The 25,229-nt window shown below is 35.7% G+C and overlaps 1 protein-coding gene across 7 annotated transcripts in view; it reads left to right on the forward strand.

Moving 5' to 3' along the window:
* LOC110441743 (dihydropyrimidinase-like) overlaps positions 1-24,057 on the forward strand; it is a 113,269-nt gene extending 89,212 nt beyond the window's left edge. For 5 of the 7 annotated variants that reach the window (XM_021484980.1, XM_021484985.1, XM_021484986.1 and 2 more), the window contains 12 exons: positions 74-184; positions 6,207-6,371; positions 6,692-6,834; positions 7,262-7,330; positions 10,687-10,807; positions 11,893-12,049; positions 12,800-12,941; positions 13,301-13,384; positions 14,285-14,464; positions 14,917-15,003; positions 15,501-15,702; positions 20,291-24,057. In XM_021484980.1, the coding sequence (XP_021340655.1) occupies positions 74-184; positions 6,207-6,371; positions 6,692-6,834; positions 7,262-7,330; positions 10,687-10,807; positions 11,893-12,049; positions 12,800-12,941; positions 13,301-13,384; positions 14,285-14,464; positions 14,917-15,003; positions 15,501-15,702; positions 20,291-20,376 (1,547 nt within the window). In that variant the 3' untranslated portion in view covers positions 20,377-24,057. Of the gene's footprint in view, positions 1-73; positions 185-6,206; positions 6,372-6,691; positions 6,835-7,261; positions 7,331-9,934; positions 10,056-10,686; positions 10,808-11,892; positions 12,050-12,799; positions 12,942-13,300; positions 13,385-14,284; positions 14,465-14,916; positions 15,004-15,500; positions 15,703-20,290 lie in introns of all 7 variants that reach the window. The other 2 variants (XM_021484982.1, XM_021484981.1) reach the window with 2 other exon arrangements.
* Positions 24,058-25,229: the final 1,172 nt, after the last annotated feature.

A 25,229-nucleotide genomic window follows, 5' to 3' on the forward strand; every position in this document is an offset into this window, starting at 1 on the left:
AGGTGGTATCGACACACGTACACACATGCAGTTACCGTTTATATATGTAACATTGATATCTTATATGTTTTAGGTGGTATCGACACACATACACACATGCAGTTGCCGTTTATGGGAACGTTTGCTGTGGACGATTTTTACAGTGGAACTAAAGCGGCCCTGGCCGGAGGAACAACCATGATCAGTAAGTGACTAGCTGTTCCTAGTGTCAGAGAGTAGGGGCAAACAATCACAGTTCAATAGTAGCTCATAGACTAAACTAACCCGCACATTCTCTCGACTGGTGCAATATACATTTCCTTATTTAGGAATTGCTCAATGAAAAAAGGAGGAAACAAATGTTCATAACTGTTAGTCATCTTTAAATCCCTGAAATTTCATAAGGAACTATTCAAACTTTTGAATTGGAAGAGTTCAAATGTGTCTTCAGGGGTGAATAAGTTAAATAAACGACATATTTTAAGTTCTTCATTAAGATGAAATAATCAAACCTTAGAACCGATAATGATAAAAGTTTGAGTTTGAAAATTAAATATCAACGGGTTCAAAACCACCAAATACATTCCGATCTTTTCTTTTCGAAGGAGAATTGCTGATATCACAATTGTTAGGTGTTCTTCATGTCTTGCGAATTCGGCTGTTGGCGGTCCTCGTCGGAGTGACTGCCTTTAAGCATACAGTACACATTCTGCCGATATCGATGACCGATTCAGTCGGATTTGCAGACGATCAGAAAACTAATTGGAAAAGTGTATTTCATAACAAAAAATAGTAGAAGATTTATCCTTATATAAGATTGAATCTTTTCAGAAACTTATTGTTAAGAAAACAACATCGTTATATTCCAATTACATGTTCTGCCCATGCCAGGTGCAGCGCGCAGATCTCCCCGTATTCGAGGTGTCGGTTAACGCTAACGTTACATTTGCGACATGCTTTCCTATTAATTCCCTGTGTTGCTATGGCTACCTGAACAGCATGTATGTATTTACACCTGGAAATTGTTTACTATTTTGATTGACAGGTGGAAATATATCCGTTGTAGCTTGGTCAATGATTTATCGGAAAATCGTCTTACAGAATGATGGGGTGACTTTCATGTCATTCTGACATATTTCTAGTTTGTTTTAGCACTTCGTTATTCTGAATCAGGAAATATCGGTGTAGGAATTTCTTAATTGTGAGCTTAATTGATCATTAAAACTGATTTGATAAATGAATGTCCATTTAGAAGGAAAAGAGGGAACTATATGATGGGACAACAACACTGAATTTAAAGTTCAGGAACGATATGATGATAGATTATATAAAAGTACAAGTGGCATACCTGTAACTCTATTGAAATGTGACGTTTATTAATCTGTTTTCTGACACAAATCTCTCCTCTTTGTTATAAGATAAGTGTAATGTGACAATGTAAAAGCAGGGTGGAATTCTGGGAAAATATGCATCATGTTGTTTGATTACATTCTTAGTACTCATTGATGCTTCAGTATGAAATATTAATTGTAAAAGAAATGGGCAAACAAGTTCTTTTTACCTTTTGTGCTAAGCCTATATACTTCAGAAATATACTTGTTAGGTCACCTGAGCTTTGCTCAAGTGACCTATTCCAATCGCTTTTCGTCCGTCGTCGTCCGTCGTGCGTAAACTTTTACATTTTCAACTTCTTCTCAAGAACCAGTGGATGGATTTTTTTCAAACTTGGTCAGAATCATCCTTGGTAGATGAGGCTTCAAAATTGTAAAATTGGGATTCCTACCCCAACCCCTGGGGCCAGGGCGGGGCCCCAAAGGGAAAATTATCCAATATTTCAAAAATCTTCTTCTCCAGACTCAGAGGTACTACAGTGATTTTCTTTACGTGGAAAGAAAGATCATCAGGGGCTTTATTTAAATTGAAAATATCAGGACCCCGAGCTATCCGTTCTCCCTTGGGGAGGGGTTAACGTTTAATATAGTTTATATAGGGAAATAACACTTTTCGGTATATATTTTATCCATTTTCAGCAGAAAATTGCTCAAACTTAGTCAGAATCATCTTGGGTAAATGAGAGTTTTACTTTGTAAAATTAGGATTCCTGCCCCATCCCCAGGGGCTAGGGCGGGGCCCCAAAGGGAACATTTACCAATATTTTCAAATTCTTATCCATTGATGACATGACAAGTATTGTATTTCACTTAGTTTACATGCTGATTTCCACATCACATCTTAACAATAAAATAAAGCTACCAGTATCTATGATATAACTCAGGTGACCGCTAAGGCCCTTGGGCCTCTTGTTATTCAAAGATAACTGGGAAAAGATTGAGTTGATGTTTTCACTGATCGTATATCAAGGAAATGATAAATACAGATTGTTCATTCAAGAAAAGGACTTGATTATCTCTATACATGAACACGTCTGATTTGAGTGTGATTACATCAGATTTATAATGTTAGATACACTATATATGGATGTTGTTCATTCAAGAAACTAACTGAAAAGTCTCATTGTGAAATCCTGAATTACCTGTGAATTCTGTGACCCGAGTGTGTGTTGTACAGTGATAAGGCCTGGGAGTCATCAGCCCATTAACTTACCATTGAGGGAGATGACTATCGCTGAAGTCTATATGGGTGCTTTATCCACCCTCCGCCACACACATCATAGTATTGTATAGATAATAAACACACACACCTGTTGGAGTAAGAAACGTTTTGTGTAGATACATGTTGTTCCCCTCGATTAGTGTCCTATTTAGATCTAGTTGTGGCAGTGATAGAGCATGCCTCACTTTGAGAGGTGGAGCTGTATGGGTCAGAGGTGTTACATCCAAACTCTAGTGATTCCACAGGTGTCGGACAGGGGAATAACAGGCCACAGAATGTTACATAGCTGGCCATTAGTCCTGGTAAAAAGGTTACCTGTCAATCATTATAGAGATATACCCGCAGTATTACAGGGAAATAGTTTATTAGTTTGAGATACGGTAAACACATCATTACTACAGTTAATGAGTTTATCTGATCAGTTTACCGGGAAATGTTTCGCTGCAATTTAATTTTCACCCTTTTCACCCTTCGCAATAGGAAGAATGTTTTTACGACAGTGAATATAAGTACACAGTTTACCCTATACTGTATAATAATAGCATGTGAAGGGCAAAATTAACACTCCGCATATACAGATTTTACCAGGGAAGGATGAATATTTGACTGGGCAAGTTTCCCAGTATACAGTATGTGCTTGTGAAAAATGTTTTATTACAAACTATTGATAATTCAGTTCATTGATCGGATCTCTTCTGGCATTTTAACTGTTACCATGTTTTTGAAAAACAGGAAATTGGTTTCAATTTGTCCTTGCATTCAACAATTACTTGTACTTAATTCAACAACTAGTTTTTGGAGTTCAGGCAAATTTTGGGTATAATAGTAATACTTTGCAAAGTTTGAAGATGAACTTAATCTTAAATCCACAATAATGATTGGCCCATGCTTTCTGAACACTTTCCTACATCATGGTGAATTTCAGTCAAACTTGGGATGTAGTTGCATATTACAGGGCTCGGTCCAGGTCGTAGGACCAACAGAATTTGTACATATTTGGTAAGGTTACATTTTGGAGAATGATTTCATAGATATTGATGAATTCCAGTCAAGAGTTATTATGTGCTTTGGGTAATATACTCATGCCAAATCAGAAAAAAATTACAGCTCTGGTAATTTAATTAAACCCTAAACACCATGAACTTCCATAAAATAAGATAGTTTTAGCTTAAATGATCTACCGTATGTATGTGTACTAGAAATAATAACAGGAAGTTTTAGTCTAGAAAAGATATATTCCAGCACTGGTATAAAGTGCCATTTGGGAAGTATCAGCTTATGGGGGACATTAAAGAAAATATACAGACAGAAATATTCACAGGCCATTATAGAAAGTGCTGACTCAGCACAACCATTCCTCTAGTGGGTGTAGCACTGTCGTGTTACTCGAGGTATTGATCCTAACCGTATGATTCAGAGGCTGAGCGGTCATATGTTGTGGCAGAGGAAGCCGTCATCTCCCGGCTGTTGTTGCGATTAGCATTGTAATGTAAATGGGTGTGGTGGCAAAGAATGAAATATTTTCACAAAAAAAAATGTTATGGAGGTTATGTGAAAACTGTTACAGATGTGTCCGAGCACAAAGTGATTGCCTCTTGCTATTTAATCTATCTCTACCATATGTGAATCCAAAAAAAAAATCTTGCAGTTGTGTATTAGCGATGACATCATTACAAGCTAGATAAATGGCTGTCCCTTCAATAGAAACGTGATACAGATCATAGAAGCAATTTCTCAGACTTATCATATAGAATACCATGATTCGTACAGAGTTCTGTCCCCTGGCCGAGACATACCAAAGTCTTTAAAAATGGCAGTTTCTACTCCTGCTTAACGCTCAGCAAATAAGGAGTTGGACGACTGGTTCGCCCGTTGTCAGTATAATGTGACCGGGTGGGGCGTCCTGCTGGGTGTCTTCGGCAGTATGTTTCAGTGAGGTAGCACTATAAAGTCGGCATCAGTTCCGCGCTATTACAAGAAGACAAACACGAACATATCGCAGCCTCCCAAAATACACACACATACACAACACGCATGCATCTTGCACACAGGGGAGGCCGTCCTTAAATGACCTTAGCTGTTAATAGGACGTTAAACAAAATCAAACAAACAAACAAACAATCGTACAGAGTTAAATAAACTGTGCTAGACTGACAGATTACCCGTCCTAATCCAGTTTCTATGTTTGGAATTGCTTTGCTGTTTACAGTTGCAAGTTCCCAAGCCAAACAAAATAAGTTTAATTAAAAGAAATGGAAATGATTGATTACACACTCATACTATGAAGTATATGTCTTCAGCAATAGATTTACACTATGTTAAATGTCAAAATAATGGTTTAAGATATTTTGGAATGAGGATTTCTCTCTTGTTACAATCAACATATGATCATCATTTTTATGCTTTTATGAATACCTGGGTACAGTATATGATCTTGAAAATAAAATTTACTTACATTTCCCCATATAACCATAGGCCATTGGTAGTACATTTCCCCATATAACCACAGGCCATTGGTATTACATACATATAACCACAGGCCATTGGTGGGACACTTCCCTATATAACCACAGGCCATTGGTAGTACATTTCCCAATATAACCACAGGCCATTGGTAGTACACACATATAACCACAGGCCATTGGTGGTACATTTCCCCATATAACCACAAGCCATTGGTAGTACTTTTCCCAATATAACCACAGGCCATTGGTAGTACATTTCCGCATATAACCACAGGCCATTGGTATTACATACATATAACCACAGGCCATTGGTGGTACACTTCCCTATATAACCACAGGCCATTGGTAGTACATTTCCCCAGATAACCACAGGCCATTGGTAGTACCTTTCCCCATATAACCACAGGCCATTGGTATTACATACATATAACCACAGGCCATTGGTGGGACACTTCCCTATATAACCACAGGCCATTGGTAGTACCTTTCCCCATATAACCACAGGCCATTGGTAGTACCTTTCCCCATATAACCACAGGCCATTGGTGGTACATTTCCCCATATAACCACAAGCCATTGGTAGTACATTTCCCCAGATAACCACAGGCCATTGGTAGTACAATTCCCCATATAATCACAGGCCATTGGTAGTACATTTCCCCATTTCCCCATATAACCACAGGCCATTGGTAGTACATACATATAACCACAGGCCAGTGGTAGTACATTTGAATATGCACGTACAATTTACAGCATGTCTTAGTCTGCTACTACTACTGGTCTAGAAATTAATTTTTATTACCACTAGTCAATTGGGGTAGTAAATTCCAATTTTAAATTGTCCATGTGCAAATTCCTCTAACCCAATATTATTCAAAAAGATAAGTAATATCAAATTTTGTCCAGCTGTCTTAGGTTATCTGTAGATTTCACTAGTCTCAGGTTGTCTGGAGATTTCACTAGTCTCAGGTTATCTGGAGATTTCACTCGCCTCAGGTTATCTTGCTACCCTTATTGTCTAGCCCTGTATATGTATTATCCTTCACAATTCAAGCCATACTGTACCCAGAAATGTACTTGATGTCTAACTGTTTCACTTGACCTTTTTATTTGTCTATTTGCCTAACTTAATGTGTTCGACCTTTACAGTTGACTTCGTCCTCGACCAGAAGAACGTATCACTGTTGGAAGCTTATGACAAGTGGAGGAGCTGGGCTGATGGCAAGGTCTGCTGCGACTACGCGCTTCATGTCGGGGTCACATGGTGGTCAGACCAGGTCGCCAAGGAGATGGAGGTCCTGTGTAAAGAGAAAGGTCAGAATATTACTACAATGTTGTCTGGTTACCTCTGTGACAATAAAACAATGAAACTGATGACAACAATGGCGAACAAGTCTTATCATCTTCACTGCCGTTTTATTGTTCCATTTTGGTATAATGATATATCTATTGGCCTTGGGGAAGGGTAACATGGTTCTTTGTTTTTCTGTAATTAGTCATTATTCACAAGGGCAAATGTCATTAAAACTATTTCACTGTGTGACCCCATGAAAATCTTTAGTATGTTCATTTGATGTTATAATGACATGTAGAACAGTGATTCTGACCCTAATTACCGTTCTTGTGTGTTACAGGTGTGAACTCTTTCAAAGTGTTCCTGGCGTACAAGGATGTGTTCATGTTGGATGATCACGAAGTGTACCAGACATTCATGAAGTGTCGAGAACTTGGAGCAATTGGCATGGTCCACGCTGAAAACGGACATTTAATTGCAGAGGTAGAACCATAAAATCACATTTCTATTCACTGTTGTGCTAGTCACCAGTTCCTGTCTCGCCAGCTGACGGACTTCTCTTGATCTTGTATCAATGATAATAATTGTAACAATTAGTAGATATAATGACTAAGATTTATATAAATAATGTCATATTAAATATTTAAGATATATCTGTTAACTATAAATACTAGCAATATGATGTATATGCACTTGTAAATATATTGTAAGGAGATGGCTTACATAGACTGTGCCTGTTGCCCAATTCTTTTTGTACAAGAGACCTTTAAAATAGAATGTTCTGAAATGAAAAAAAAACATCACTAGGCTCAGTAGGATCATAGATCACATTGTTACTATTAATTGATGATTTTGTAATACATTCTTGAAGAAATAAAAAATAAAATCCTTTTGTTTATTTTTCATTTAGAAATCCCAGGAGATGATAGATAATGGTATCACTGGACCTGAGGGCCACGAGATGTGTCGTCCAGAGGAGGTAGGTCATAGAACTGAGCAGCGGTCAGTCTGGTCGAGTGTAAATAAGTCTGGTCAAGCGTAAATAAAACAAATGTTACATTTTAAATGAAACAACAAGAAAAAGATTTAAATGGAGGTGAAGCAGAAAATTCCTTTGGTAAGAAATGTTAATGTCATTTTATCATATAATGGTTTAGTACTCGCTGATTGGAATGATTAAACAAGCAAATGAGTTTATTCTCATCGCTTTAGTAAAATGTTGCTATTCATCTCTTGATAATGTTAATTGCAGTAAGTAACTTACAACCAAACTTTGCATATCAATGGCTATCAAAATTATAGAAATAACGGAATTGTGTTTGGAAATTAAAATTCCTTTACAAATTAAAATTTTATCAGAGTATTAAAGTTATATTCTAGAATTAAGGCTTTATTTGTGTACATTGATGATGTAATTATGCATTCATGAAATAGTTTTTTAGCATATTTCTTACATTCCTGTGTCAGATAGAGAAAAAACAATCATAAGGTGATAATCACTTTTGGAAAACAATTTTAAGCAAATTTTTTTGGTGAACATTTCTGAAAGTACAAGTTTCTCATGGTGTGTAGTTTGACTCATGTGTAGTTTGACTCATGGTGTGTAGTTTGACTGAACTCTTATTTTTCAATGTTGTGGAGTTTTACTGTAATCGTATTGGTGTATTTGATGTAATAATAGGCCAGGCTTTCAATATAATACTTTTGACACTCCTGACCTTTAGATTATCTTATAAAGTTTTCTGGGTACAGATTTGTTAGGCTTTGTGACCTTCTCAAGGTTGTCTTAAAAACTTGTTAAGACTGCAGATCTATATAATTGTAATTGGGCATAGAAACTGCATGAAAGTTTTGGAGTTTAAACCCAAAAGTTTAAAAAAAAAAAAAAAAAAAAGTGGAATTGTATTTTGAAGTCGGGGAGTGAATGGTTCTTGAAAATGTTTCGAAATCAAAAGTATATAAAAAATGTACATTAATGTCAATTCTCTGAAATTCAAGGATGAAACTTAAAGCCTGCCCTGTTACTAAATCATCATTGTACTGAGTTATTTTCATGTAGTACTGTAGATTTTTAACAATATTCAAAATAAATTTCAACTTTTTGCTTTTGCTTTATTCATCGTAATTATTTTCTTTCTGCTTACTTGAGTACAAATATATGTTTATACTGCTGAATACCGATATGTAAAAATTTCTATGATGTTAAATTATGTTGAAAACACATTATATACCTAGTAGTGAGCATATTGCGCTCGACGTGTATGCCGTATGTATCAGTGTTTGTTAACATAATAATTAAGTTCCAAAGTGACATTTTACCTGAAATTTATATGAAAATACGCAAGTATTTGAAATAAAAGTTATCAGCAGTAGCTCTGCAGTTGAGCCTTGATAATCCAGCCTCTTCTAATCCAGTTGGCTCATTAATCCAGCATCAATCAAACCAGTTGTCACACTAATCTAACCTCCATCAAACCAGTTGTCACATTAATCAAGCCTCCACTAATCCAGTTGTCNCCTCCACCAATCCAGTTGTCTCATTGATCTAGCCCCAGGCACCAATCCAGTTGTCTCATTAATCAAACCCCAACCAATCCAGTTGTCTCATTAGTCAAACCCCAACCAATCCAGTTGTCACATTAATCAAGCCTCCACTAATCTAGTTGTCACATTAATCCAGCATCAATCAAAACAGTTGTCACATTTATCCAGCCCCCACCAATCCAGTTTTCACATTAATCAAGCCTCCACCAATCCAGTTGTCTCATTAATCCAGCCCCAACCAATCCAGTTGTCTCATTAATCCAGCCCCAACCAATCCAGTTGTCTCATTAATCCAGCCCCAACCAATCCAGTTGTCTCATTAATCCAGCCCCAACCAATCCAGTTGTCTCATTAATCCAGCCCCAACCAATCCAGTTGTCTCATTAATCCAGCCCCAACCAATCCAGTTGTCTCATTAATCCAGCCCCAACCAATCCAGTTGTCTCATTAATCCAGCCCCCACTAATCCAGTTGTTTCATTAATCAAGCCTCCACTAATCCAGTTGTCACATTAATCCAGCCCCAACCAAACCAGTTGTCTCATTAATCCAGCCTCCACTAATCCAGTTGTCTCATTAATCAAGCCTCCACCTATCCAGTTGTCTCATTAATCAAGCCTCCACTAATCCAGTTGTCTCATTAGTCCAGCTACCCCTGTAATCTGTCTATTCCACTATCCAGCCAGTTTGTAGGGAACAAATTGACCTCATTCTATACCATTTATCCATGTACTCCTGCCGGCTTACAATCCAACCCCTTTCGCTAGAACAAAAATGGCTGTATTATCAACTTCGTATGAATAAGGTTGGATCCTCAATGCTCTACTGTATAGATGTGTTAATCTCATTTGTTATGTAATATTAATTTATATTTATTTTGTATAATCAAATATTCAATTTTTGTACCTAATTTATTTCTTCTTGAATGAATAATTTGTTCCTATAGATATTGTGTATGTATGCGTGTTTCTGTTTTTTTTCTTAAATTATTGCTTTTTATTTTACTTTGCTTTTCTGTTCTCTACCCTGTCTGGTATTAGGTAGAGGCTGAAGCCACACTACGAGCTATCACGATAGCACACCAGGCTAATTGCCCACTGTATGTTGTTCATGTCATGAGCAAATCTGCAGCAAAGGTTGTGACTGCGGCCAGGAGAAGAGGTTTGATACAATTTTATTTTGTGTGTTCTGACATAGTGGTCATTTCACCTCTACAAATGGATCCATAGTTCTCTGTGACTGAAATGTTAACACTGGAAGGGAGACAACTCCATTCTTTTTTATTCGGAAAATTTCTTCATCAGTCTGAAGTTATAAACTCACATTGAAAAGAGGTAACTGGAATTCTTATTTGAATTGATGTTCACAAAAATCACACAATTTACACAAAAAATACATAATCTGTTTGTTAAAATGACCACTCTGCAGAATTTTTGTAGAGCTTTTTTTGCATGTTTGTTGGCTACTAATTGACTCAATGTTAATACCTTGACCAAAGGGATCCAGATATTTGCTTCATTTGACAAATATCTGGTTTTTATAAAGTCAGGAATTCACATAAAACAACTCACCAGGAACTGTACATGGAAAGAAACCATGTGAACAAAAGGATAGGACCTTAACTTAGTTACAAACCAGAACTTTGTGTCACCACAGGGTTTTAATTTTGCTGTCCCATAAAGGAATCTAAAACAAGAGACTCGCTGTCATCACAGTCGGACAGGTACTGTCAGACAAGGCCCTGACTGTGTTGTACAGACTACACTATAGTGGACGTGGTTACAAATTGTAGGTGGAGGGTGAGGCTGTATACCGTGCCGTTACTATAGCCAGTCAGGCCAACTGTCCACTCTACGTATGTAAGATCATGAGCCGGACAGCTGCCAATGCGCTGGCCGATAGTCGTAGGAAAGGTGAGATTTTTCTTTACAGATCATTTCAACAATCAGACACAGGAAGTCGTCAATAAGATACTTATTCCTTACAATGTGTATACACTCTCTATCGATAGACAACACATCCTTGCTCTTGTGACATATGAAATATACAATTTCATCCCATAGTTGTACAGCAAAACAATTGTGTATGGAGCATCCCTGGGCTAAGGGAACTCAATTTTGTAAAAAGGCAAGATTTGATCCTCATTGAGGCAGTGTAATAGGGCCCAATATGAAAAATAAGGATAAAGCTTTATAGATCCAGCTTGAGTAAGTGATTTTAACCTACTTTGGTATACAATATCCCTGGGTGAAAGCCAGGGTACAAAGTAATGTCTAAACAAAGGGTGTGGTTCGTTAAGGGATCAAATTTGGAAAATAAGGGTAAGTTCCCCTTCAGTTACTATAAAGACATTTTAACCAAATTTGGTATAAAGGAATCTTGGGCCAACGGAGTGACATTTTGAAAATAACAAATATGGCCCCCATGAGAACAAAGTGGTGAGAACCAAGAGAAGTAAAACTGTAAAGAGCCTACGTTAATTAGTGCTTTTCATCCTGTATCAAGATTAATATAAGTAAATACCCAGGTGAGATTATCAGGCCCCTTGGCCTCAATATTTGTTGTTTACTACTACTATTGCCTCAATATTTTCTCTGGTATTACTAAATACACTATGAAAACTGTAAAAAGGGAACATTGTGTTGCTAGTCCTCTCAAAACCTTGCTATATGGCTCACAGAACTGTAAGCCATTGTTAAGTTACTGCATGTATAACTCTAATTACCATAGAAACATACCTTGGTTTTTGTAAAAATCCTGCCCATTTGGATAATAATTCATCGTTTTGTATTCCTTTCCAAATTAAAGGTACATGTACCAGTTAACAGTGTGATTCGTTAACAGGACACCTCTTAGTCAGTAATCCTCACAAAACAAATAAAGAATTACAAAAATGTATGTCATAAAAACAGTGTGATTTTACATCCCTTTTATAGATGAACTTGCATGACCGTGATGCCAAAATATACAGGTGTTGACACCGAGTTATCTGTTACAGGTAATGTTGTGTTCGGTGAGCCGATTGCTGCTAGTCTTGGTACGGACGGAACCCACTACTGGAACAAGTGCTGGAGACACGGGGCTGGACATGTGATGGGACCACCTCTCAGACCAGACCCCTCCACTCCGGGCTACCTCATGGACCTCCTAGCTAAGTAAGTGCTGCTCGTTTAGGGATACCATCAAATAAATAACAATGACGATTTGATGAATTTACAGGCAAGTAACCAGATATTCTGAGTAAGATATCTGGCCTATAGACCATTGTTAACATTTAGAATGTTAGTAATATTCAATTATAGCCTTTGGCTGAGGTCGATACCTGCATTTATCGACCCAAGAAAAGATATATTGACTGAGGACGCAGTCCGAGGTCAATATTTCTTTTTTCGGGTCGATAACTCCAGGTATTGACCAAAGTTAAAGGCTATAATTGTTTCATTATTTTACAAAACATTAATGTAAGCAATCTGAAAAAAAAAAGCTTCAGAAGTGCGTGCATTGTTTGGAGACACGTCATAATTCTATTTTTAGAAACACCCAGTCCTTCAACAAAAATCACACGCTCCAAGTCAATATTTGTTTTATCGGTGGACAAATGATGCAATCCTGGCCAGTCACTTGTCGGGAATAATAAGAAAAAATAATAATGTATAATGTCAAGGTTGTTAGATATTGATGTGAACTTTATGAACTGTATACAAAATAGGTACATAAACTACACAAACATAATATTCATGTTTACCTTATGAACCTGCTTTTAAAGAAGGTATATCTTGATCAGTATGTTTATGTCCATTTAAGTCATGGCCATGTACATCCATGGTGACCAAATAAATAGTTTGTCTAATGTTTAAGATCCAAATTGGTTCGTCTAACTAAAATATAATGTGGCTTCCTTTCAGTAATGACCTCCAAGTGACCGGAACAGATAACTGCACCTTTAACGCTGACCAGAAGGCATTGGGCAAGGATGATTTTAGAAAGATTCCTAACGGTGTAAATGGTGTTGAGGACAGAATGTCTATCATCTGGGAGAAGGGAGTTGTGAGTGTCTTTTAAAACAGTTTAATTGAATTATTTTTGGAGTAGTTTTACTCTCTGTTAAATAAATAACCAATTTCAAGTGAACCAGTATTGACTTAATTGAGTTGGTGCTTGTTATCAATTGAACAGTAATGACATTCTTGTCCATAAATTAGCTATAGGGCAGCATGATCAAATTATGATTTGATTTAGTGCCTTTTAAATGTTCTAAACCTGTTAAAAGTCTGCTAATGGTATTTAGTTCAGTTTTTATGTAGTCCAATATTCAGGTAACATCTATATAGAGGAAATAACAGAGCCTACTATTGTTTATGCTGTCTGAGACGTTTATGTCTACAACTCTATATCTACATTTACAGGCCTGTGGTAAGATGGACCCCTGTAGGTTTGTAGCTGTCACTAGTACCAATGCTGCCAAGATCTTCAACATTTATCCTCAAAAGGTAAAATATTTATCATGATAACATGTCAACGTACATTGCTATACCAACATTAAGGCAGACTGTATCATTGATCAGGTATAAGTGTGTGGGTAAACCAATTCACAAGCAAAAAACGATAAGATAGTCTAGGAGACACAATAGTCTAGTGGTAGGACGCACGGCTCGTGACCAAAGGGTTGCAAGTTCGAGTCATGGCACAGCACTTTGTTGTATCTTTGAGCAAGATACTTTACTCCGCTTGTTCCAGTCTACTAAGCTGTAAATGAGTATGTGGTTGGGCAGTGCTAGAGTTGTTGAATGCTAGCTGTGAGCGTCAAAATGGCAGCACCGGATGTATGCTCCACAGGGAGCTGAGAAAGATATTGACTGGTTGCAAAAGCCGTATAGCCAGGGATAATAATTCATGAACCACTTTGAGACGACTTACGAACTAGGTTGTGATAAAGCGGTATATAAGAACCTCAAATTATCATTATTTTTATAATACAAATATCTGCTTGTGCCATTAAATTATGTTCAGTGTAACACGAGGTTGTCTTAGTGTTAATAAGCTCAAGATTTACTGTAACCCTCTTTCAAGACTTGGAATATAAGGTTATGTTATGAAGAAAACGCATGACTCAATCACCCCTGAAATTTCATAATGGACTATTCCAACCTTTGATCTTGAAGAGTTCAAATCTGTCTTCAGGGGTGAATGGGTTAAAAAAGATGAGAAGATGAATTCTAGTTTACAAGGAGGTGTTATAAAAGGTTTCTTTTCTTTAAATTTTTAATTGCAAAAATTACATCACTAGAACTAGAAAAATCAAATATTTGTGGATTATGCATTCTGGGATGTTTCATGTCTCCGTAATGTAAACCTATGTTTATGAGTATTATACTTTATCTTATTTTCAGGGCCGTATCGCTGTAGGATCTGATGCAGACATTGTGGTCTGGGACCCGAAGGCAACCAGAACTATCTCTGCTAAGACTCACCATCAGGCTGTAGATTTCAATATATTCGAAGGCATGACGTGTCATGGCGTTCCGGATTACGTCATCACCAACGGCCATGTCGTGTTAGACGAGGGACAGGTGAGAATGCTGTTCTTGTGTACCTTGATTTAAATCTTAGCATATCTTAATGAATGAGGTTCATCTCAGGAATCTAAAAATACTTTATTTTGCAGAACTTTGATTGGCCTGGACAAAGGAACCCAATCAAGTCTTGTTAAAATGGGTATGATGTAGCTTCAGAGTAAAATTTCCATCTCTCTCATCTGTATTAATTATATGTGTGAGATATTTATATTTATTTGTATTTATGTATGAAGAGAATTAATAATTATTTTGAACATCTTTTAACATTCAAACGAGTGCTTTATATATTTTGTTGTTCATTATAAACAAAACATACTGACATCCCACAAGATCAGTATCCAAGTATACAGGGTCTACTTGTTTGATGGTGGAAATATTATGTTAATTTATTAATGTTTCTTAGATTTCGTCGTTGTGTAGTGATGACTGCGATATTGTGTTTACAGCTGCGTGTGACACAGGGAATGGGCCGATATATTCCTACACCCTGTAACTCAGAAATAGCATTTAGCCGAATCAGAGAGAGGGAGAGGGTAGGTATTTTTATGGACAGTGTTGCATGGGCGATGTAAATTTGGTCGCCTCCAGTCACATTCCTTTCGATTAAATATGACATCATGTCAATTTGATTAAAATAATCTGTTACGTGGCTCCGTTAACTTCGTCCTATGCCTGGATTTTAATCAGATTGGACATTGTTTGCCATGTCACTGACTTCTTCAATAACTGTACGACAACTAGAATAATTTGCAATCTGCAACGAAAATTTTCAAATGAGATCTGTTCATGATTTTAACATAATAATCATTTTAATAGTTGGCAAATAAAAATGTATTTCCTGCTTCAATATTAATATGTTACATTCTTGAGAAAGATGTCCATGAATTGAAGATTAGAGAAACAATAACAAAATATGTCTTCTCCTTAATTTTTTCTTTTTAAAAAAACATCAGTTTATTTTATAATACATTTGAATTCATTTAAATCCTTTGCATTTGATAAATTAATTGTTGAAATTTCCAAATCACAGACCTGTCAGCCATGTAAGGTAGAAAGAGACCCATACGATGGACCGGTTGCAAAGATTGATGGAAACATGCTGGATGTGATAACAAAGTCGAGCAACCCAATCCTGTCTGCTGATGCTGGATCAGACAAGTTTAACTCTCACAGTCGGCCAGCCACCAGCAGTGGTGGGAGAAACCTTCATGACTCTAGCTTTAGCCTCAGTGGTAAGATATGGGAAGCTCAGTGCACCTCAAGGGTTTACAACTCATCCGCAAAACACACACAACATCGGTCTTAATAGATAGCTGTAGCAATTGAAAATCTTCAAAATTTCACAAGGTCCTGAACTGAATTTTAAACTTTAAATTTTCTTAAAAAAATTCTATTAACATCGGTTCCCTGGATATTGACCATACATCAGACTACTTACTAACTGGCTGCATGTCAAATTACTAATACAAAACTTTACTAAGTAGTGAATTCTCCTAAATTACCCAGAATCAGAAAAACTTTGTATTTGATTTTGAACTCGACAGTGATTTTTAATGTTCTCTCTGTACAGTATTGTTGCCAGTTTATGCTACAGTATTGTTGCCAGTTTATGCTAAGAAGAAAAAGGTTGTATTTTGTGCATGATAAGAACTGGCCATTGTAACCAGCTGGTGTTAAAGACAAAAAAATATATATATTTCTAAAATCCTGATGATGATTTTTTAATGATTGAATTTAGGGATACTGATGTAGACCTATCAATATGTCAGTGGCACATATGGATGACAGTGGATCAAGATGAATGCCCATTTTCATGCCCAATATCTGATGTTTATTGTATACAAATATTCAGATGTTTATCTATGGGCTTATTACTTTGTACAAGGTGTTCAAAACATCTGGATAAGGCAGAAAAAGTCTGAAACTAAAATTTCTCCAATAAGTCGTCCATTTTAACAATATAACTCTGTTACCGGAGCTCGACTAACCTCACAGTTAAACACAGTACTCTACAGAAACACTACACAGGAGGTGCACTGAGCCCCGTTAAAGACACATCATTACGGCATCAATGCTTTGACAAAGAGTTCAGTTCTGGAAAATAATCTCGAGCAAGGGGTCGGAATTATTTAACATCATCAAAGTTGGTGAAGTGTCCTGTGGACAGATCAACAAAACATTTGGAGAATTATTTGTAACTGTTAATGATAAAACGTTGACCCGATTAAAAATGTTATATGGTTTACAGTATTTTTCTTCTACATGATAGTTTAAGAAGTTTTATCAAAGACTTTTCATAAAGTATTTGATTCATATAACGGTTATTTAAATATAATTGATATTTTTAGAATCAGGCTTTAGACCAGTGTATATAAAATTCAAAAACTATCTGGTTTTGACAACTTTTGTGTACCTTGATAAAATTTCCCCTGTTATGTCTGTTAAAATTTAAATGTCTATTTTCCACCAGCGGGTATAGCTTGTCTTGTAATTGTGTCTTTATACTTCACCACAGCTTATGCGGCTACTAACACAGTTTCCATGCTAACTTTGTTCTGGGTGATCAAGTGGTTACACACTTGTGAATTTTTACTAAATGTTCACTCTTCTGTGAGTTGGTCTTTCGGTGATTTGAAATATAAATGTTGAACTCAGTTTCACAAATCTATCTCACTTTGTGAAAACCTATTGAAATTATGATAATAGAAAAAACAGCTGGAAAAGTCCCTTTCAAGACTCTTGAGATATGATTAGTTCTGTAAATGATAATGATATGGACTATGATCTGAATATAGAGGCAGATATATGCCTGCATTCAGAATAAACTAATTTAAACTCAGTTAAGACTCGTTACATTTTTCCCTTAGTGAAGATGTTATACATATAAACAGCAGTATACAAGACTCGTTACATTTTTCCCTTAGTGAAGATGTTATACATATAAACAGCAGTATACAATACTCGTTACATTTTCCCCTCAGTGAAGATGTTATACATATATATATAGCAGTATACAAGACAAGATGTTAAACATATAAACAGCAGTATACAAGACAAGATGTTATACATATATACAGCAGTATACAAGACTTGTTACATTTTTCCCTCAGTGAAGATGTTATACATATATATAGCAGTATACAAGACTCGTTACATTTTCCCCTCAGTGAAGATGTTATACATATATACAGCAGTATACAAGACTCGTTACATTATTCCCTCAGTGAAGATGTTAAACATATATAGCAGTATACAAGACTCGTTAAATTTTCCCCTCAGTGAAGATGTTAAACATATATATAGCAGTATACAAGACTCGTTACATTTTTCCCTCAGTGAAGATGTTAAACATATATATACACAGCAGTATACAAGACTCATTACATTTTTCCCTCATTGAAGATGTTATACATATATACAGCAGTATACAAGACTTGTTACATTTTTCCCTCATTGAAGATGTTATACATATATATATAGCAGTATACAAGACTCGTTACATTTTCCCCTCAGTGAAGATGTTATACATATATACAGCAGTATACAAGACTCATTACATTTTCCCCTCAGTGAAGATGTTAAACATATATACACAGCAGTATACAAGACTTGTTACATTTTTCCCTCATTGAAGATGTTATACATATATATATAGCAGTATACAAGACTCGTTACATTTTCTCCTCATTGAAGATGTTATACATATATACACAGCAGTATACAAGACTCATTACATTTTTCCCTCAGTGAAGATGTTATACATATACACAGCAGTATACAAGAGGATAGTAACCCTCTAGAAGGCACGGTAGTCCAGTGGTAGGACCTCGGGCTCGTGACCAAGGGTTGCGGGTTCGCGCCAAGATGTTAAACATATATAGCAGTATACAAGACTCGTTACATTATTCCCTCAGTGAAGATGTTAAACATATACACACAGCAGTATACAAGACTCGTTACATTTTTCCTCATTGAAGATGTTATACATATATATAGCAGTATCCAAGACTCATTACATTTTCCCCTCAGTGAAGATATTAAACATATATACACAGCAGTATACAAGTCTCATTACATTTTTCCTCATTGAAGATATTATACATATATATATAGCAGTATACAAGACTTGTTACATTTTTCCCACAAGACTCGTTACATTTTCCCCTCAGTGAAGATGTTATACATATATACAGCAGTATACAAGACTCATTACATTTTCCCCTCATTGAAGATGTTATACATATATACACAGCAGTATACAAGTCTCATTACATTTTTCCTCATTGAAGATGTTATACATATAAATATAGCAGTATACAAGACTCGTTACATTTTATCATTATTGAAGATGTTATACATATATACACAGCAGTATACAAGACTCGTTACATTTTCTACTCATTGAAGATGTTATACATATATATAGCAGTATACAATACTTGTTACATTTTTCCCTCAGTGAAGATGTTATACATATACACAGCAGTATACAAGCCTCGTTACATTTTCCCCTCAGTGAAGATGTTAAACATATATAGCAGTATACAAGACTCGTTACATTTTCTCCTCATTGAAGATGTTATACATATAAATATAGCAGTATACAAGACTCGTTACATTATTCCCTCAGTGAAGATGTTAAACATATACACACAGCAGTATACAAGACTCGTTACATTATTCCCTCAGTGAAGATGTTAAACATATATACACAGCAGTATACAAGACTCATTACATTTTTCCCTCAGTGAAGATGTTATACATATATATATAGCAGTATACAAGACTTGTTACATTTTTCCCTCATTGAAGATGCTATACATATATATATAGCAGTATACAAGACTTGTTACATTTTTCCCTCAGTGAAGATGTTATACATATACACAGCAGTATACAAGAGGATAGTAAACCTCTAGAAGGCACGGTAGTCCAGTGGTAGGACCTCGGGCTCGTGACCAAGGGTTGCGGGTTCGCGCCACGGCACGGCAATGTGTTGTATCCTTGAGCAAGATACTTTACTCCACTTGTTCCAGTCTACTCTGCTGTAAATGAGTACGTGGTTGGGCAGTGCTAGAATTGTAGAATGCTAGCTGTGAGCGCCGAAATGGCAGCTCTGGCTGTATGCTCCGCAGGGAGTTGAGAAATGTACTGGCTAGTTGAAAAGGCCCTATAACCACGGATAATAATTTGTGAACCGCTTTGAGACGAACTAGGTTGCGATAAAGCGGTATATAAGAACCTCCAATTATTATTAATTATAGGTATGAGAGTAGTCGCATCATATTGAGAAAATTGTCTAAAATGTAGTTGGACCTTCTTGGTTTTAAGGAATCGAATTAGAAAGCATGAATGATACAGTTTCATGATGAATTTAAAAGTGAATAATTTTCAAAACACTAAAGTCTGTTAAAAGGAAAATTTTCTGGTGTTTATTGTAAGAAAAGGTACCAAATTATTGATTTAATGCCGTTCAAATTCTGAAATAAAAATGGCAAATATTTGATAGACAACACTGTTCATGTATTAAACTTTAATGGGTTTTTTTTTAAACTTAAATGTTTTATTTAGAGCTTAATGGAATCTTGAGGACAATCAATAGTTTACCCTACATTGTCAATGATTTGCCATTCATTTTCAATCAACAATGACTTGATTCACAGTAGATTTGGACAGATATATACTAACAGGAGTGGTTAAACAGCTGCATGTTTTGTGGTAGAACTGGGAGGATTCTGGCTTCCAGTCCTAGGTGGCTGGGATATTGAGATCAAATTCAAATGCACATATACCAAATATGTTTCTATGTTTTTTTGGCAGGTGCTCAATACGATGACAGACAAGTTAGAAAGGCATCAACACGTTCACTTAACCCACCAGGCGGAAAATCGGAGGGCATCTGGTAAAGGTCACAGGTTAAAGTTCAAGACTGGATAAGATGGGGTTACAGGGGCCATGAGGGACAGAGATGGATCTGTTTTATTTCATGAGTATTCAGCAGTAACTGATTACCGCTTTTATTGTTAGTGTGTGGAGCAGGTCAAGGTCGTTTCAAGTCAAGGTCAAAGTCAGGGATTGAACAGTTAACTATGGAATGTCTCCAGTGAACAGTAGGATTTTCAGTTTGTACTTGACATAGAAATACATATAAAACTTTTTTATTTTTTTTTCAAAATAGGATTTTCAAATTTGAATATGTATATTACATATATTGAGAGTAGATAATTGGATCTGTAGGGTCCATCATAACCAAACAAAATCTATGTCTCTCAGTGTCAGCCAACTTACTTATATATTTTTTTTTCTGCAATCATGGTGTATTATTTACTTCCATATTTTACACTGGTTGTACTTGTGTGTTGTTATAATGGGATGTATGAGTCATTTCTCTAATTGTTTATTGGATGATAAACATAGGAATATAAACTAAGAATCTGAAGGAATTCTGACTATTTCTGCCTGATGTGTACACAGTGTGTACTCAAGGAAGGATATAAGGCCATGCTGTAGTTTATCGGTGCCTTTCCTCCTGGTTAAATAATGAATCTCTTATCACAGAATCCTCAAACGCCTTATTTCTGCACTTTGCAACATACTTGAAATAAAGGATTCAAAAGATCTGTAGAGAATAGTTTTACTTATTAAACTCAAAGATCTGATGGATTTATACTGGTAATAAACTGACAATCAGAACCGTCTAACCATGAAAATACCCTGAACATCGGATGATTGGAGTTTATGAATACACCTTATCAATTTAAACAAATAAAACCTCTCACATTTATAGAAATGTCTCTGTATGATATAGAAATGTCTCTGTATGATATAAAAATGTCTCTGTATGATATAGAAATGTCTCTGTATGATATAGAAATGTCTCTGTATGATATGAAAATGTCTCTGTATGATATAGAAATGTCTCTGTATGATATAGAAATGTCTCAGTATGATATTGATATACTTTTTGAATTTGGATCGTGTGCTATTGAGGCCTGTGTTATTGTGTCTATATGTGCACCACACCACTACCCACGGTGGAGCCACCGGACGTCGAGTGGAGCCATCAGATGTCCGGATGTCTAGTAGGTTGTTACATATTCCGAGGACTAAAGTTCTGTGTATGTCCCTAATGTCATTTTATGTCAATCTACGGTGATGATACTTGATATTGAGATAAAAGAAAAAACACCAAAAATTGAAATATTGCTGCTTTTGAATTATTAAATTACTGATAACCAATTTAACTTCACATATATATTTATGTACTCTGGTTTATTTAAATACAATTGTATAAACCATAATCTCTCTTCTCACGAGATGGAATGATTTTCTTTATAAAACAGAGTGTTCCATTGTGGATGCGAGGGGTTGTAAATGTTCAGATCTGTCTCCTCAAACCGTTTGAAGTACCTGTTACACTTCTTAGCCTGAAGTTTATATACTGTGCCCTAATAGCTTTGCAAATAACTGTTATTTAGTGTAAAATATTGTTAATGTGAGTTTGCTGACGAGCTTGAACAGTTATTTGATTTGTGTCAGTGGAAATAGCATCTTCTAGATGTATGCTGAACTGTTCTTAAAAGTCATGCAAACAATATATATCCGAGTATCCTGCCTTAAATGTTAGGGAATAAGAATGACTTTCAGTGTTGAACTAAAGCTCCAAAGTCCAGAAGTCTTGGCAAATATTCAGAATCTATTATTCTTTCAGACTATTGTTATCAAGAGGTTTAACATAAAAGCTGTATATGTTAGAATTTAGTATTCCTGTATGTGTATCCATTGTACATACGTATTGGCGGGTGGTTTTATCAGTAAGGTGTAGTTGTATGTGTATCCATTGTACATACGTATTGGCGGGTGGTTTTATCAGTAACGTGTAGCTGTATGTATGATGTATATCTAGGTCAAGGTTTCACAGATAATTTAACAGTTTTGTCAGTTCAATGGGAAATCATAAATAAAGAGGAAAACATCCTAGCCAAAATCATCTGTGAAACTTTGGTCTGAAGTATTTGTGAACAAGTTGTTGTTGGAGATAATTGATGTGTTGTACATCGTGAATGATTGACAAACTGTAAAGGATGTGTCACTTTGTGATTTATATTAATATCTCTTTTCAGAACTCAATCAGTATTGTCTCATTTTGAGGTTATTACCACTTCTAACCAGTACAACAGACAGCATTCAAGTCTTATATTCTAAGATTATCAGAGATCTTCCTTTTTGTAAACAATTCAAAAATCCGTAATTTAAATGCTTAAATGTATTTAGTATGTCAACATGAGGTTTCATAGATCAGTGTTATTTCCTGTTCAAATTTTTTTCTTTGAAGCAAATAAAAGGAAATATTTTCACCTTGGGCTTGTATAGGTTTTCGTATTGGTATAATTTTCTTAATTACCGGTATACAAAAATTTAATTCTTTCTTCATAAATCACCATATTAAAAAAAGCAGAATCTGTGGTGCATTGTTGATTTCATTACTGTGTGGACTAGAAATAATGAGTTGTAATCACTGTATTAACTTCTGTACAATCCCACAATAATCAAACTTGGGGATTGTTATTTATAGTATAAGGGTATCATCAGTCATCATAGCTATAGATAGGTATAGTGCAAGAAATCCCCTTAGTTATTAAAGTAATAGATAGTTGTTTTAAAGTTTGACAATTCCTACTTTCAGTTTTCAGGCCTTCTCCTTTACCATCTAATTAATGTAGCCTTGGTCTATGACCTAATCACGTCACATGCTTTCTTGCTGTATTTACAGTACGAAATTATATATGTATAAATATCCAACCACTTTTATTCTATAAATTTCTACATGTATGCCTGAAGTGAAAGGACTTGAACACCAACACAGGATTGACTGATGTGTAGAATGAAGAATCACCCAAGATTTCTCTTTCTATTCCTCAGGATAATGATTACTCAAAGCCTTGTACTTTATTCTAAAAATTAGATATGATCTCAAAATACTTTTTATGAAGTTTTAACTTTTAAAAGTAATTCAAATTTGGGATTTTAGGAGGAGAAAAAAAAGGTTTGTTTAAATATGAGTAGAGAATGTTATTTCCAGATTACCTCCCTTTACTTGCTTTGTTTGGTTGTTTGTGTACGAGAAGCCATGCTAGTATCCAGTATGTGGTGGATTTGTCTGTATGGAGTCGTTATTTGGTACATGTACTGTTTACATGAATCATGTTTTTTTTGGATGTTATTGTAACCTCATAAATTATTTGTTGGTTTATATAGTAGAGCTTATGCGGTCTCTGTCAATCACTTCACTTTTGGTAAAGGATTAGTCCCGTTTATTTTCCATCCAAATGATGACTGATAACGATCATAGTAACAAAATCGAACAATTTGTGTTGGCCTTGTGGAAAATTAGCTTCTAAATATTCATGAGGGAAATCAATTCATGAATATTCACGGACTTATCCTGAAAGTGAAGTGATGATCAGTATTCAGCAGAAGTGATCATTAAAACACTGCCTTTGTAACTATGTCAGCTAGAGTTTGTCCTGTCAGCAATATTTCAAATACTTTCTGTATGGAATAAATATTAAGTTAAAGAAACTAAACCAAGAGTTTTGTTTTTATTACTTTTTCTTGAAGCAAGATATGTAGAATTTATCTTTACCAATCAGCGTTGTATTTTCTATTCACTGCATTCAAAGCTGTCAATATATGGGTTATCTGTTATCCGTCTGTCAAAGCTGCCAATATATGGGTTATCTGTTATCCATCTGTCCGTCAAAATTGCCAATATATGGGTTATCTGTTATCCGTCTGTCTGTCAAAATTGCCAATATATGGGTTGTCTGTCCGTCAAAGCTGCCAATATATGGGTTATCTGTTATCCTTCTGTCCGTCAACTTTTCTTTCAAAACGCTACTAGTCCTGAATGGCTCAGTGGATATCAAGTTAATTTGGACTGGAGCATATTTGGCAAAAGGGACATAATTTGTATAAACGGAAGGTGATGCACCCCACGGTGTAGAGGGGTGGGGCCCCAATAGGTTAAATGGAGGTTACAAATCTTTAAAATCCTTCAGTACGATTGGAGGGATTTTTTACCAAATTTTGATCAGAGCATCCTTGGGCAAAGGTGACCCAGAGTGTAAAGTTGGGACTCAATAGGTGGAATTGGGGTCAATCTTTAAAATCCTTCCCCTAAAGTAAGGTTGGAGGAATGAGTAATGTCAATTGATGCTCTGGACCATTTGTTTTGTTAAAATCCCTCCAGTCGCATTGAAAGAAAAGCATTTTAAAAACCAATTTCGGAAAAATGGGAACTTTTGGAAAAGCAATTTTATAAGCTTTCAGCTGAGCCCAACTGCACAAGAATCAGTTCATAAATGAGGTAAAGAAGGTTGAACTTTGAATTTTGAAGATTTTTTTTGTGTCATCTTAAATGGCATTCAATTTGCTTCCATAATATGCTGCATCGGCATGTTCAGCATGTATAATTTCCTAGAATGACACATCTGCTTATCATCCCCAGTTATACTAGTACCAAAAAAGGTATTCCAATAGCTGTTTAAATCTTTATTTCTTGTCCAATTTCATAAAACTGGGTATTTTAATACATCATGTACGTGTCACTTATCTGTATATTTCACTCGCATGACAGAATATTATTGAATATGGTATTCATCAGGATACTTTTAAATAGCCTCTATATATATAGTGAATCTTATGAAAATGTTTTATGTACATGCTTTCTTTCGATAAGCAAACCAATATTGCCAAG

The sequence above is a fragment of the Mizuhopecten yessoensis genome, unplaced genomic scaffold (genome assembly GCF_002113885.1).
Source record: "Mizuhopecten yessoensis strain PY_sf001 unplaced genomic scaffold, ASM211388v2 scaffold716115, whole genome shotgun sequence".
Lineage (NCBI taxonomy): Eukaryota > Metazoa > Mollusca > Bivalvia > Pectinida > Pectinidae > Mizuhopecten > Mizuhopecten yessoensis.